This window comes from Rhinolophus sinicus, linkage group LG01, assembly GCF_036562045.2.
Source record: "Rhinolophus sinicus isolate RSC01 linkage group LG01, ASM3656204v1, whole genome shotgun sequence".
Classification (NCBI taxonomy): Eukaryota; Metazoa; Chordata; class Mammalia; order Chiroptera; family Rhinolophidae; genus Rhinolophus; species Rhinolophus sinicus.
In genome coordinates this window covers 207262548-207274062 of record NC_133751.1, presented here as the reverse complement: position 1 = coordinate 207274062, position 11515 = coordinate 207262548, and the positions used below count along the sequence as shown (strand labels likewise).

The window sequence follows — 11515 nt, the reverse complement described above, 5'->3', positions numbered from 1 at the left end:
TGAAGCAGTTCTGGAAGTCCTCTTTCGTGAGTGTCTTTACTTCATCCTCCATCATGTTCCGTGTCACACATCGCTTCTGGTATATGGCAATTTCTGTCAAATAAAAGCACTGCAGTGTGTCCTCATCCACCTTATCAGATCTGGCACGTGCGACCTAAGGCTCTTCCCAAAGTCAAAATGACTCAGGACATTGAGGCAGCCATGACAGCGCAACCAAAGACACTCACGAAAGAGGACTTCCAGAACTGCTTCAGAAAGTGGCCAGAACGATGGGATGTGTTCGAAGTGAGGGAGAGTATTTTGAGGGGGATTAATGGCAATGTGTCTTTTATGGTAATACATTTTTTTAAATTGAAACATTCACTGGTTTTTTTATCACACCTTGTAGTTTTGGGGCACTTTGTGTTCCGTCACCCTCATGATGGCCCTTTATAGTGAGGAAATTGAGGTGATGACAGCCTCAGGCAGGCTAGGTCCTGACCACAGGCTGTGGGAGCCCTCTGGCTTCTCTCTGCTTTCCGTATAAAAAGCTCACAAAACGTTTTGTAGCTCATCTGGCCTTAGCCAGGAGAGTAGACAGACCACGAGGTCATGTCCTGTGGAACAGGTGCCCCGACAGGCCCTCGGAAGCAGCACGGAGTTGTTTCTGGCTCCGTTGGTAACATGCAGTCTGGACGGAGGGCTGAGTGCAGCTGGGTGGCTCCCCCCAGGCCCCCGGTGTACAATGTGCACTGTCCCGGTGTGGGCAGCCAGGCTGCTGTTGGTGTGGCCTGGAGCCCACCTACCGCTTAGGAATGTTCTGCTGGCTCTGCTGGGCTGAGGTTGGTCTGCCCACTGACACCCCAAAGGGAACCCCACGTTAAAGGTGCTGAAAGGAGGAAGGCGTGTGCTCAGCCCAGGGAGAACTTGAGACTGCTTCTCGAGCCCGTATTTCTATGCACAAGTCAGCGTTGCTGTACTGACCTGCTAGTAAAGCAGCTCGTAGGTATTTGTGTGTTAAGTGCTTGCCTCAGGATGATGTAAGATTTTCCAAACTTGCCTTTGAAGCTGTTGTAATGCTCACTGGCCCCGCCCAGCACACACTCGGCCTTATCTGCCCGTCAATTCATTTGGTGGAATTGCTGTCCCTGCTGCCTGCCAGGACCTCGGGGGCGTCTGGAGCACAGCCTTCCCCACCCTCAAGAGCCAGGTTCCTTTTCTGCTGAGGACTGTGACAACATAGTGTGGCATGTCGTCATTGAACAAAAGAACCTCAGAGTCGGAAGTAGAACAGTTTATTCAGTAAACATCTTCCTGTAGCAAACTAGGTGTTAATCTGTGACTCACACGTCCCAAATTCCCAGAGTGCCACTGTCCCAGAGCTGGGAGGCTGGGCACTGTGGCTTCCCTGAAAGCCCTCCCCCACCCCGAAGTCCCTTGTCATCCTTGGACCCGGCCTAAATGATGACTCCGTATCTTCAAGTCTATGCTGTTTTTTGTCACTTTGTATAATCACACAACACAATTCTTAAGTACTTGAATCACTTCATAGTCATATATATAAATATATTTCACCCGGCAATATTATATAATAAATATTTCAATAAATTGCTGCATATCACACATTGAGAAAATGAAAGATCTGTGGCTTTTTCGAGGGTAAAAGATAAATTTTCTAAAATATCTGTGTCCACTGGATACAAAGTGAAATCCAGAAAAGGGTGTGGCCGCACCGCCCCTTATCGGAGCCGTAGGGAGGCAGGCCAGGCCAGCTGGTACTTCCTGGTAGGGTGGGTGCAAGTCCTACTCAGAATTGCGTCAGACCTGCCAAGGGGCAGAGTGGTGGGTTCGTGTGTACTGTGCGTGGGGGGCCTGGCTGGGAGGGAGATGTTTCTGAGAATGGGAGCTTCGGGCTCCTGGGGAACAGGCAGGCCTTGGTCACCTGCTCATTCTGAGGCCAGCTAGGAGGCTAAGGTGACAGCAGCCATTGCCCCCTTGCTTCCCAGGTCTGACTACCCAGCTTGGTCCCTGGGACACCCGTGGCACCAGGTGTCGTGTCAGCCCAGTGTGTGTAGGAAGGGGGGTTGAGGTAACCTCCTCAGCAGGCAGTGGGGGCGGGGGGGCGGGAGGGCACACCTAGCTGGGACAGCCCTGCACGTGGAAGAAACATGCTGCAGGCTGACACCCGTCTCCTGGGTATGTCCCCCACCCCAGGTCCCATCACTGCTACAGCAACGCCAGGGACTTGGTCCCCAGCCTCCCCACGGCCGGCTCTTCCTCGGCACGGACTCCTCCACCCGTTGGAGCCCAGGGCCATATTCCCAGCCAGGTGGGGAAGACGACCCAGCTAGGCCATGGGTGGGCACCCGGAGCTGTGGGCTGCTGGGAAGCCTCTGCTTTGTCTGCAAAGGGTTTCTAGCTGTGTCATCTGGCAGGGGGATCCCAGCAGTGAGTCAGCCTCAAAGGCGACGGAAGAGGGACCTTGTCTGTGAACAGACGGGCCGAGGAGTTGAGAGGGCAGATCCGCCTGCCGGGTGCATGTCCCCTGCAGACCTGAGCACACCGCTCAGCTCCAGGCCCCTCATCCCTGCACAGGCTGGCCCTCCACGCAGGGCACCCAAGCAGGCAGCCCAGCCTTCCCCCATGGCCCACAGGAGAGAACACAGAAAGAAGGGCATGGTGGGGCTGGGCCACAGAAGCCGAGGCTGGAGGCAAGCTGCCTAATAGGCCAGGAAGGGTCCCGGTCCGCAGCCAGAGACAAAGCAAGTGCTGGGCACGCTGACCCCGACTGGAAACGGTCCCAGGACCCCAGCCCACCAGGGCCATTCCCCTGTAAAGATGGGTCCTGAAGTCGGTCCTGGTTCTGGGACCCACGCAGGTTTGCATGGGCCCTCCCCCAGCTGTCTGCAGTGGCCATCTTGGTGCTGGGCCGTGTGGCCAGCGTGGGCAGTTCCAGTGGGCTTCCTCCAGCACGTGGCCAGTGCCATTCCCACACTGCCCAGATATAGTTTGGACCCCAGCTCACCCTGCCGGGTGGTGACCCCTCACCAAGGAGGGCAGCACTGAAGTCACACACCAAGGAGGACGGCGCTGAAATGGGAGCCGCTGCGCACTGTGAGCGTGGAGCCGCTGGCGTTGTCCAGGAAGACGGAGGTGTACTGCCCGGTCTGCGGAGAAGGGCAGTCAGCCTGCGCACGGCCAGCCACACCCCCTGCCCGCTCGGCCCTGCCACGGCCGGGCTTGGCACGCCTTGCCCTCAGACCCAGTGCCCGACCCCTATTCTAGTGCTTCCCAACGCCACACCCCTGCTCTATGCCCACGGCTGCGACAGTTCACGTGTGTGGGAGCAAGCCTCTGCTCGGGGCCAGAGGGACAGAGACGGGATTCCCCACTGCTCGAGGAGCCTGTTGGTTTCTAAACGGGTGTCAGGGTGGCCCTGCCCCACAGGCCTGGCTCCTGACCCATCAGTGCTCTGGCCTGGCTGCTCCAAGTGTGGTCCAGGCACCAGCAGAGTCCCCTCCTCTGGGAACTCCCAGAACTGCAGACTGGGGACCCTGGGTGCACCATGTGTGCCATTTCATTTCTCCCAGCAGGCTCTGCGGTGCCCAGGACCAGACCACTAAATGCCTTTCAGCAACCACAGCTGCCGAGCCAGACAGCTTGGCCTCTAATCCTGAGTGCTGTCTGAGCTTGGGCAAGTTACTCAACCTTTCTGTGCCTTAGTTCCCATTTATAAACGGGAATATTAGTACCAACCTCAAAGCACTGCGAGAACTAAATGGTTCATTTATGTGAAGCGCTTAGAAGGGGGCCTGCCATAGTGCTATTTAAATGGGAGCTGTTGTCCACACATCCCTCTTACATTTTTTCTTTTTCAGTGAGTCCCACCCTGACAGTTCCTTAACTACTTGCCCACAGTACCAGAAAGCGACTGTCACTTCGGGTTTTGTGCAGGACATAACTACATGCCCTGCTTCCTGCAGTGGCGGTGGGCCCCGGTGTCATGAGGTCAGCCTGGGCCATGGAGCTGACCCCTGTGCCCTCGCTCCACCAGGTCCCTGTGGAGCACCAACCCTCAGGAAATCTGAAAGCCGCAAACGGATGAGAGAAGCTGCTGAGGATGGGCGGCCCTGTGGGCTCAGCAGCTTTGGGGGAAGGCTCTGCCTGAGTGCTGTGGCACTGCCCTGAACCTCTCCCAGGCCAGGAGTCGGCACTGGCCCCAGAGCTCCCTGCCAGGTCACCCACCGCCATGCCCAGGTGGTGCCCCCATGCCCGAGCCTGCCCCGTACCTGCAGATACAGGATGCCATTTACCGAGATGGTGAAGAGCTCGCTGCTGCTCTCCAGGCCTGTGACAGCCTCCAGGGAGCTGCAGCCAGAGCAGACAGAGGGTTAGCCAGAGCCCCCACCCTGATCCCATCAACTGCAACCCTAATGTGCTCACAGAAGACTCGGGGCCCAGCAAAGTGCCTTGGGGACAGTTGTCTTGGTCAGGTCTTTTGGTGGAGGTGGTATCTGAATTGGGTTGCCAAAAGGGGTGAGGACAGTCTCCACAAGGTCAAAGATGTGTCAGGAGAGGCCAACCTGGGCCCCAGCCAGGGGGCAGCTCTGCTGGGGAACAGGGCACTGGCTGGTGCAGCTGGGGGTGTGGGTGGGAAGCAGTGCTGCCACAAAAAGCTGTTTCAGGCCAATCTGTGGAGGGTCTTTCAAAACCACAGAAGTTTTGAGCGTCATTCACTCATGCCTTCTACAGCCATTGGGGGTGCCTATGTGTGGCTGGTCTGTCCTGGGGTACAGAGGGAGCAGGCCTACACTCCCAGACGAGGTACACAGAGAAGAGGGGTACGTGAAGAATGTTCACAGGAGACGGGTGGGAGCGTGAATGCGGAGGGGACAGCGCCTCTGGACCACAGAGTTCCCTCTGGGGGCGTAGGAGAGGCTGGGCGGATCAGGCTCCCACGCTCTGGGAAGGGGTTGGGGGGTGTGCCCAGGCAGCCGTGTATGTTAGGAGCCCCCCGTCCCCCCCGCCCCCCCTCCACCCCCGCTGCCGAGAAGGGTCAGCTGATGGGGCTGGGAGCAGACCCGGGGAGCAGGAAGGAGGCATCAGGGTCACCCACGCCACAGTGGCGGTGGGGATGAAGGACAGTCTGTCCAAGCGGGCGGGGGTGGGGCGGGGGGGGGGGGTGGACGACAGTGGGAGGAGCCGGGTCTGTTTAGCAGCGTGACAGCCCCAGCTGCCTGCCTGCTGCCCCCGCCCCCCACCGCCGTCACGCCCACTCACACGTTGCGCTGGCACCGGGACTGGATGCAAATGAGCAGGCGCAGGCGGTCCCGGGGGCGTGGCGGCCCCCTCCTGGGCTGCTCCGCCAGCGCTGCGGGCGGGGGCCGGGTGGTCAGGGTTTGGCGGTGGGTGGTGTGGGTGGTATGGGCGGTCCCTCCTCCCCCCTACCTTCCCCAACCCGGCGCCGGGCCTCACCCACGTGCAGCGTGGCGGCGAGCGCGTAGAAGCCAGCGACTGGCGCCGTGTACTGGCCGCTGGTCAGGTTCAGGCCCGGGCCACGGCGGAAGGCACCCTCGGCGTCGGGCTGCGGGGCGCATGCATGGTCATCCCGAGCGCTGCCTCACTCCCAGCCCCGGCCGCCCGGCCCTGACTCACCAGGTAGTAGACACCAAGCTCGTGCAGCGCACGTCGCTCCACGGATGCGTCCCGGCGCAGACGGCAGTGGAAGGCGGCCTCCACGCGCAGAGCCCGTGGGGCTGGGGCCAGGGGCGCGGCCAGCAGCGCCAGCACGCCCGCGTCCCCGGCTGCCTCCTCGTAGTCCTCCCGAGTGGTGTCCAGGACAGTGGCGGGGCCGCGAGTGCAGGGCTCGGGCTCCGTGCGCTCGCGCTGCCTCACTGCGCCTGGCACAAAGCAAGTGGTAGCCGTGTGCCGGGCGCACCCTGCCCTCCCTTCCGTGCCCCGGACCCATTCTCCAAATCCTGGCTCGAGACACCCCTCTCGGGCTGCAGGCGGGCAGAAACTTTGCTTCCCGATTCTATTGATGCTCCTGTTTCCTTTTACTCTTTGGCTCCCAGGAAGCTCAGGGCACGCACACCCAGTGGTGCCCTTGTTCTGTGCCTCACCTCCCTATCCTACTCACATTTCCCCCTTCGTGCTGCTGTTTTTTTCTGTTTATGTTTTTATTGGTAAATGCAGTGGTCTCAGCCAGCCCTGGTCATTTTTGGGAAGAAGCTGGGTGTAAATAAATATTGTAGCTATATTGGAAATATGGAGGTTCTTCAGCCGCTGAAGCTGGTTTATTTCAATGAGCAACATCGAATTGATGGGGAAAATGCTCTCTCACTAACTCTTCATAACGAAATCAATCTAGTGAACAACGTGACTCATCCATGAGCATCTGCTCACAGTGCAGGGACAGCCCCTAGCACGACAGCTCAGCTCTGCTGTCTCCCTCTGCCCTCCAGCTCCACTGTCCCACCTGGGCCTGGCGGTAACCGGGCATCCCCAGATGCCAAGGTGGGCTGCCCCAGTTCACTGTCCTCCCTACCCCTCTTGGTGCCCTCCCATGAGGCTCTGTGCCAGCAGCTGAGATCTATCAGAGGGAGAAGCAGAGGTGACAAGGGGAAGAAGCTGGTGTCTATCGCCAGGGCCTATGTTGAAGGGGGTGAGCCTCAGATCTCCCTGGAGTCACTGTGGGGATCAGGGGAGCACTCTGCAAACTTAAAGAGCCCTGACCCCTCCCTGATAGTCCCACTTGGGGGTAGGGGTTCAAGTCTCCTGGCCTCACCTGACTTACAGGTGGGGCGTGGGTGCTGGTCCCCCTGCACCTACCGAGCACCAAGTGGCCAAGTCCACCTTGCTCTGTGGCGTGTCCTCCTTACCACTCTCCCACCCCCGGCCCCTGACCCTCGGCCTGGCCCAGGCCAGCTGGGGGGCCCCTGAGCCTGGCACAGCACAGGGGCCTCCTTGGGTGCTGCGGACATGCAGGGGCCCGTCTCAACTCTTCCAGGACCTCCCCGGGCCCACTCACACCCGAGAGGGGGGTATGTGCCCACATGGTGTGCACCCCTACCTTTCAGCAGCAGCTGGAACTCCTTCAGCAGTACATCAGGGGGGATATTGGGGCCCGGGGGGCCCTGAGGGCCAGGGGGTCCTGGGGGCCCTGGCAAGCCAAGCTGAAAGGGAACCTTGGCAGTGAGCACATCTGAATGGGCAGGAAGCAAACCGTGGGCACCTGCTCTGCAAGCTCTTGCCCCTAAGAGGCAGGCGAGAAGGGCTCCCACTGTGACCCCAACCTCCAAGCAGAGGTCAGCCACAGGGGCTTCCGACTCCGCTGAGAAGGCAGTGAGCATCCCTGCTTGAAAGCTGCCCTCCCAGGCCAACGCAGGCCTCCAGTGCCAGGATGCAGAGGGAAGAGAAAGGGGCAGCCCATGGGGCTGCCTGACATGCCAAGGGTGCAGGGCCAATGGGAACAGCCCCCAAACAGGGTCTCCTGGGCCCCTGGCGTGGCACTTTCTGTGCTCCCTGACCCCAGGCTGGGTCAAATGCTCAGGGCGTGCCAGTGGGGGCCGGCGAGGGGCGTGGGGGATGATGGTGGGGCTGTGAGAGGACCCGCAGGTGGAGGCCTCTCTCTCTCTCTCTCTCTCTCTCTCACACACACACACACACACACACACACACACACACACACACACTGCTGGGGCTCCCCTACTCACCTTCAACTTCTTGGCTTTGCCTCTGCCCCCCCTCTTGCCATTGACACCCTTGTCACTCTGCCTGACGAAGAGCCTCCAGGTGTCCCGGGGGTCGACGCTGCGTGCTAGCCCAGTGGTCGGCTCCTGGAACACAGCTGCCATCAGGCTGCTCCCCACCCCTCACCCCCAAAGCACCCACTGAGCAGATGGAACACTTTTCAGGTCACTAGGTAGGACTGGCCTTGTCAACAGTGGTGCCCTCAAAGTCTGCACAGCTCCTGGGGACGACCCCTAGGGAACAGGTGACACCACAGCCTGGACTTTGTGGGAGAAGAGCACCCAGGACAGGGCAGAAAAAGATGGGGTGCAGAGCTCTGTACCAGGTGGCAATCCTGGCACCACTGGGCTACCAGGCCTCTTCTTGCTTCTTCCATAGGAGCTGCAGTGCACACACCTTTCCGGGAGAGTTACTGGGAGGATTGGACCACTGACACCCACAGGTGCCCAGGAAGAGGTGACTGATTACTGGGGTCTCCAGCTACCAGCAGCACCCCCTCCTTAATGCTCCAGAGTTCCAGGGAGCCCAATTTCAGCCTTCATAGTCCAGGGAGGTTAGGCGGTCTGGGTGGTCCAGCAGTGAGACCATGACTCGAGGTCTGTGCATAGGGTGTGACCGCTCATCTTCCTTGGGATGTCTGGCACACAGCCCAAGCAAGGACAGTGACGGTTCCAGAAACACCCATCCATTCCTCCGCACATTGCATTCTGACCGTCCTGACACTAAGTTCCAGGCGGGATCTGGCAGGAAGAAGCCTTTGGCCCTTTGGGCAGTGGGCCTCAGATGGTCTGGGTTCCAGACAAGGCTGCCAGCTGGGAAGGAAACTGGCCCAAGAGGGCTTAGATGAGGTCATGGGTGCCACTCTGGTGGCTGATGGAAGGTCCCGGGGTGTTAGAGCTGGCCAGGTCCTTCCATTAGACAGACACTGCGGTCCCTCAGCCACTCTGCAGGGACCTCAGTCTTCCTTCAGGAGCCACTGTGCTGTGGCGGGAAGGTGGGGGCTTCTGCATGGCAGGAGCCTCAAAGCACCCGGGGCCCTCCGTCTTCCCAGATTCTCCACGGCTCATTGGGCAGGTGCCCTGCAAGGCGCCACCTTGCTGGCTGCTCCCCCAGGACATGCCATCCCACTTTAAAGCCTGACTTCGGTGGAAACACATGGCAGGAGTTTTCCATGAAGGCTGGATGGCATGCCCAGCTGACCTCGCAGATGGACCCCTGGCCTCTGGGTGGACTCAAACACCAGTGTGGTTTCGGGGAAGCAGAATCAGGTGGAGCCACAGGGGTCTGGGGACCTATGAGACAGGCCTGCGGCGGTGTGGATGGGTGTCCGGCAGCTGTGCCAGCTGACCGAGGTCTCCAGCCTTGAGGGGTTCCCAGAAAAGAGCTGGGGAGCCTCTGGTGTCACCTTGGCCCCCACAGAAGGTCTAAAGCCAGAACCCTGCCTGGAAGCACCCCAGTTCCCCCTTTGCTTCCTGGCAACCATATCCTGACATCTGTGGCCCCGCCCCTTGGGGGTGTGGCTGCCTGTCTGGGCGGGGTTGCCTTCCATCCAGGGAAAGTGGCTTGGGTGGTAGAGACACGACTTCTGGAAGGCCCTTCCCAGGGAGCCTAAAGGGCTGGCAGCCACCTCCACCGTCGGGGCTTCCTTGGCCTTCGTGGTTCCAAGTGTGATGCTGAGAGCAGAGAGGTGCAGGCCTGAGGCCCCACTGACGCTCGGCCCATTGCATTTCCCATAAGCATCTTGATAACACATGGAACCCAAACCACCTTCCCATCTGAAAGGCCGCGCCCACACTGAGGGCTTTTCCCAAAGCCCCCAAATGCCCGCCTTCTCCAACCTGACCACCCTCTGCACCGGCTGGGAATGAAGCAGCGGGGCAGCGGGCAGCGCTAAAGGTCACCCCTTCACAGCCAGAAACCACACATCATGGGAGGGGGTTCTGCACCTCCACACACACTTCCTTCCCCCAGACCTGCAGAAAGGCAGTTTTTGTTTTTCACAGGGAATTGCACCAAATAGATTGGGGGTGCGGGTCAGTAATTTGCTCACACGTTTACCACAAGTACGTTCTTCCCAATTTTATGAGAATTAAGTTATTTAGATTTATTTTCCAACCTCTTTCTGTTCTTCAAAACACAGCATTTTCCCTGGCCTAGTAGAATTTTACTTTAATGCCAAAGAAAACTAACCAAAAACCAAGGTCAAGGCTAGCTAGCCTTTACAGCACTCGGCGGCGCAGAGGGGCGGCGTCCAGACGCCCCCCCTCCCCGCCCCGTCTCCAGGGCACCCCGAAAGCTAAGTGTTTTTATCCCCACGTTAGAAAGGAGGTCACCAAAGTCGGCCAGGTCCCTGCCCACGACGCCGCGTTTACACCGCCCTGGAAGCAAGCCTCCCTCTCTCGGTGCGTCCTGGACCTCAGGGAGGTGCAGACTCCGGGTGGGGAAACTGAGGTCCGGAAGTGTCTGCAGCAGTGGGGCCGGGGCGCGAGTGGGCCGGTTGCGCGTCGCGGCGTCTTACCGGCGGGCGGGTGGCTGGCCCAGCGCGGCTCTCCCCAGAGCCAGCGGGCAGCTCGTTTCCGGGTGGCGGCTTTTCGCGGACTCGGCTCCCCGAGGGCGCACTGGGGTCCTGGGGAACGAGGCCGGCGGCGGCAGCCAGCAGGCCCGCGTAGAGGAGCAACAAGTGGGCTCCAGCCGGGCGGCGGGTGGGGGCCATGCAGGCGGCGGGTGCCTCTCGGCTCCCAGAGCGGCGTCTCGGAATTGCTCTTCGGCTCCGCGCCTTATAAAGCGCTTGAATCCCCCGCCTCGCCGGGCCGCGCGTCACCGCCCGGCGCCCCCTCCCGGCTGGGCCGCGCGCTGCAGCGGAGGTGCGGGCAGTGCAGGGACGCTGCAGTGAGGAGTTGTGGGCTGGGGCGCAGGGTAGGGAAAGGGGTGCAGGGAGCATTTCCTCCAGGTGGCCTGAGCGCCCCCTCCCGTCGAGCGCGTCTCAGCTCCAACTGCGGGCTCCCGGGGTCCCTCCGTGCGCGCTGTCCAGCACTTCTGTTTTGTGGGGAGCGGGGGTGCCCCTTCTCCCTGCCCTGAAATCTCCGCCCTGTCGATTCCCTTTTCTCCGCAGGGAGCCGGGGCACCTCCCTCTTGTCGGCCCCGGGGCATCCTTTCTCCCCAGGAGCGTCCTGCGAAATCCAGGTTGAGCACATCAGCGGGAAGACCCTCAGGGCCCCTCTTCGGAGTCCCTTTCCCAGGAGGGGACCCTCCCTTCCGGGGCTACTTTCTCCCCATGGCTGGGGCGCCCTAAGTTCAGGGATGCACCGTTCTTCCCCGCTCGGGAGCACCTACAGGGACCTGGAGGGGTGGTGCCCGAAGCAAATCCACAGCCTGAGGCAGACGCTGTGCGGGTGGACAAGACCTGGGCTGAGAGAGCTGAGCCCTGTGGTGACCTAGGCAGGTGTGGGGAGCAGGCACCACCAGGAAGCACGCTGCCCACTGCCCACCGGTCAGCGCAGGGCACCCCACCAGGACAGGTGGACCAGACCCTTCAGGCCTAAACTCCAGGCACCTCCAGGAGAAGGGCCAGCCCCCACCCCACCCCCTCCCTGGGCTCTTTGTTCTATTAAGTGCCTACTGCCTGTCAGCGTCCCCCACCCAAGGTAACCACATCAGGTCAGCACTCCAGGTTCTCTGCGACGTCCTACCCCCAACCCCCCCCACCCCCGCTCCCCACACCTAGTGGGCACACAGTGCGTTTTGTTCAAGCATGGGGAAGGCACAGCTGAGGAATGCCCCTTCC

At 60.5% G+C, this 11515-nt stretch overlaps 1 protein-coding gene across 2 annotated transcripts; it reads right to left on the bottom strand.

The window, feature by feature from the left end:
- Positions 1–3019: 3019 nt before the first annotated feature.
- On the bottom strand, positions 3020–10828 carry ERFE (erythroferrone). 2 transcript variants are annotated; one of them, XM_019740880.2, is made up of 8 exons: positions 10250–10828; positions 7695–7817; positions 7052–7154; positions 5635–5879; positions 5455–5563; positions 5260–5350; positions 4269–4347; positions 3020–3146 (listed from the first exon to the last, which is right to left on the bottom strand). In XM_019740880.2, exons 1-8 carry the CDS (start codon positions 10670–10672, stop codon positions 3048–3050), a joined length of 1272 nt encoding a protein of 423 aa, XP_019596439.2. In that variant the 5' UTR covers positions 10673–10828; the 3' UTR covers positions 3020–3047. The 2 variants fall into 2 exon arrangements, with proteins under 2 accessions (XP_019596439.2, XP_074171993.1); XM_074315892.1 differs by lacking the exon at positions 5260–5350.
- Between the last annotated feature and the right edge of the window lie 687 nt (positions 10829–11515).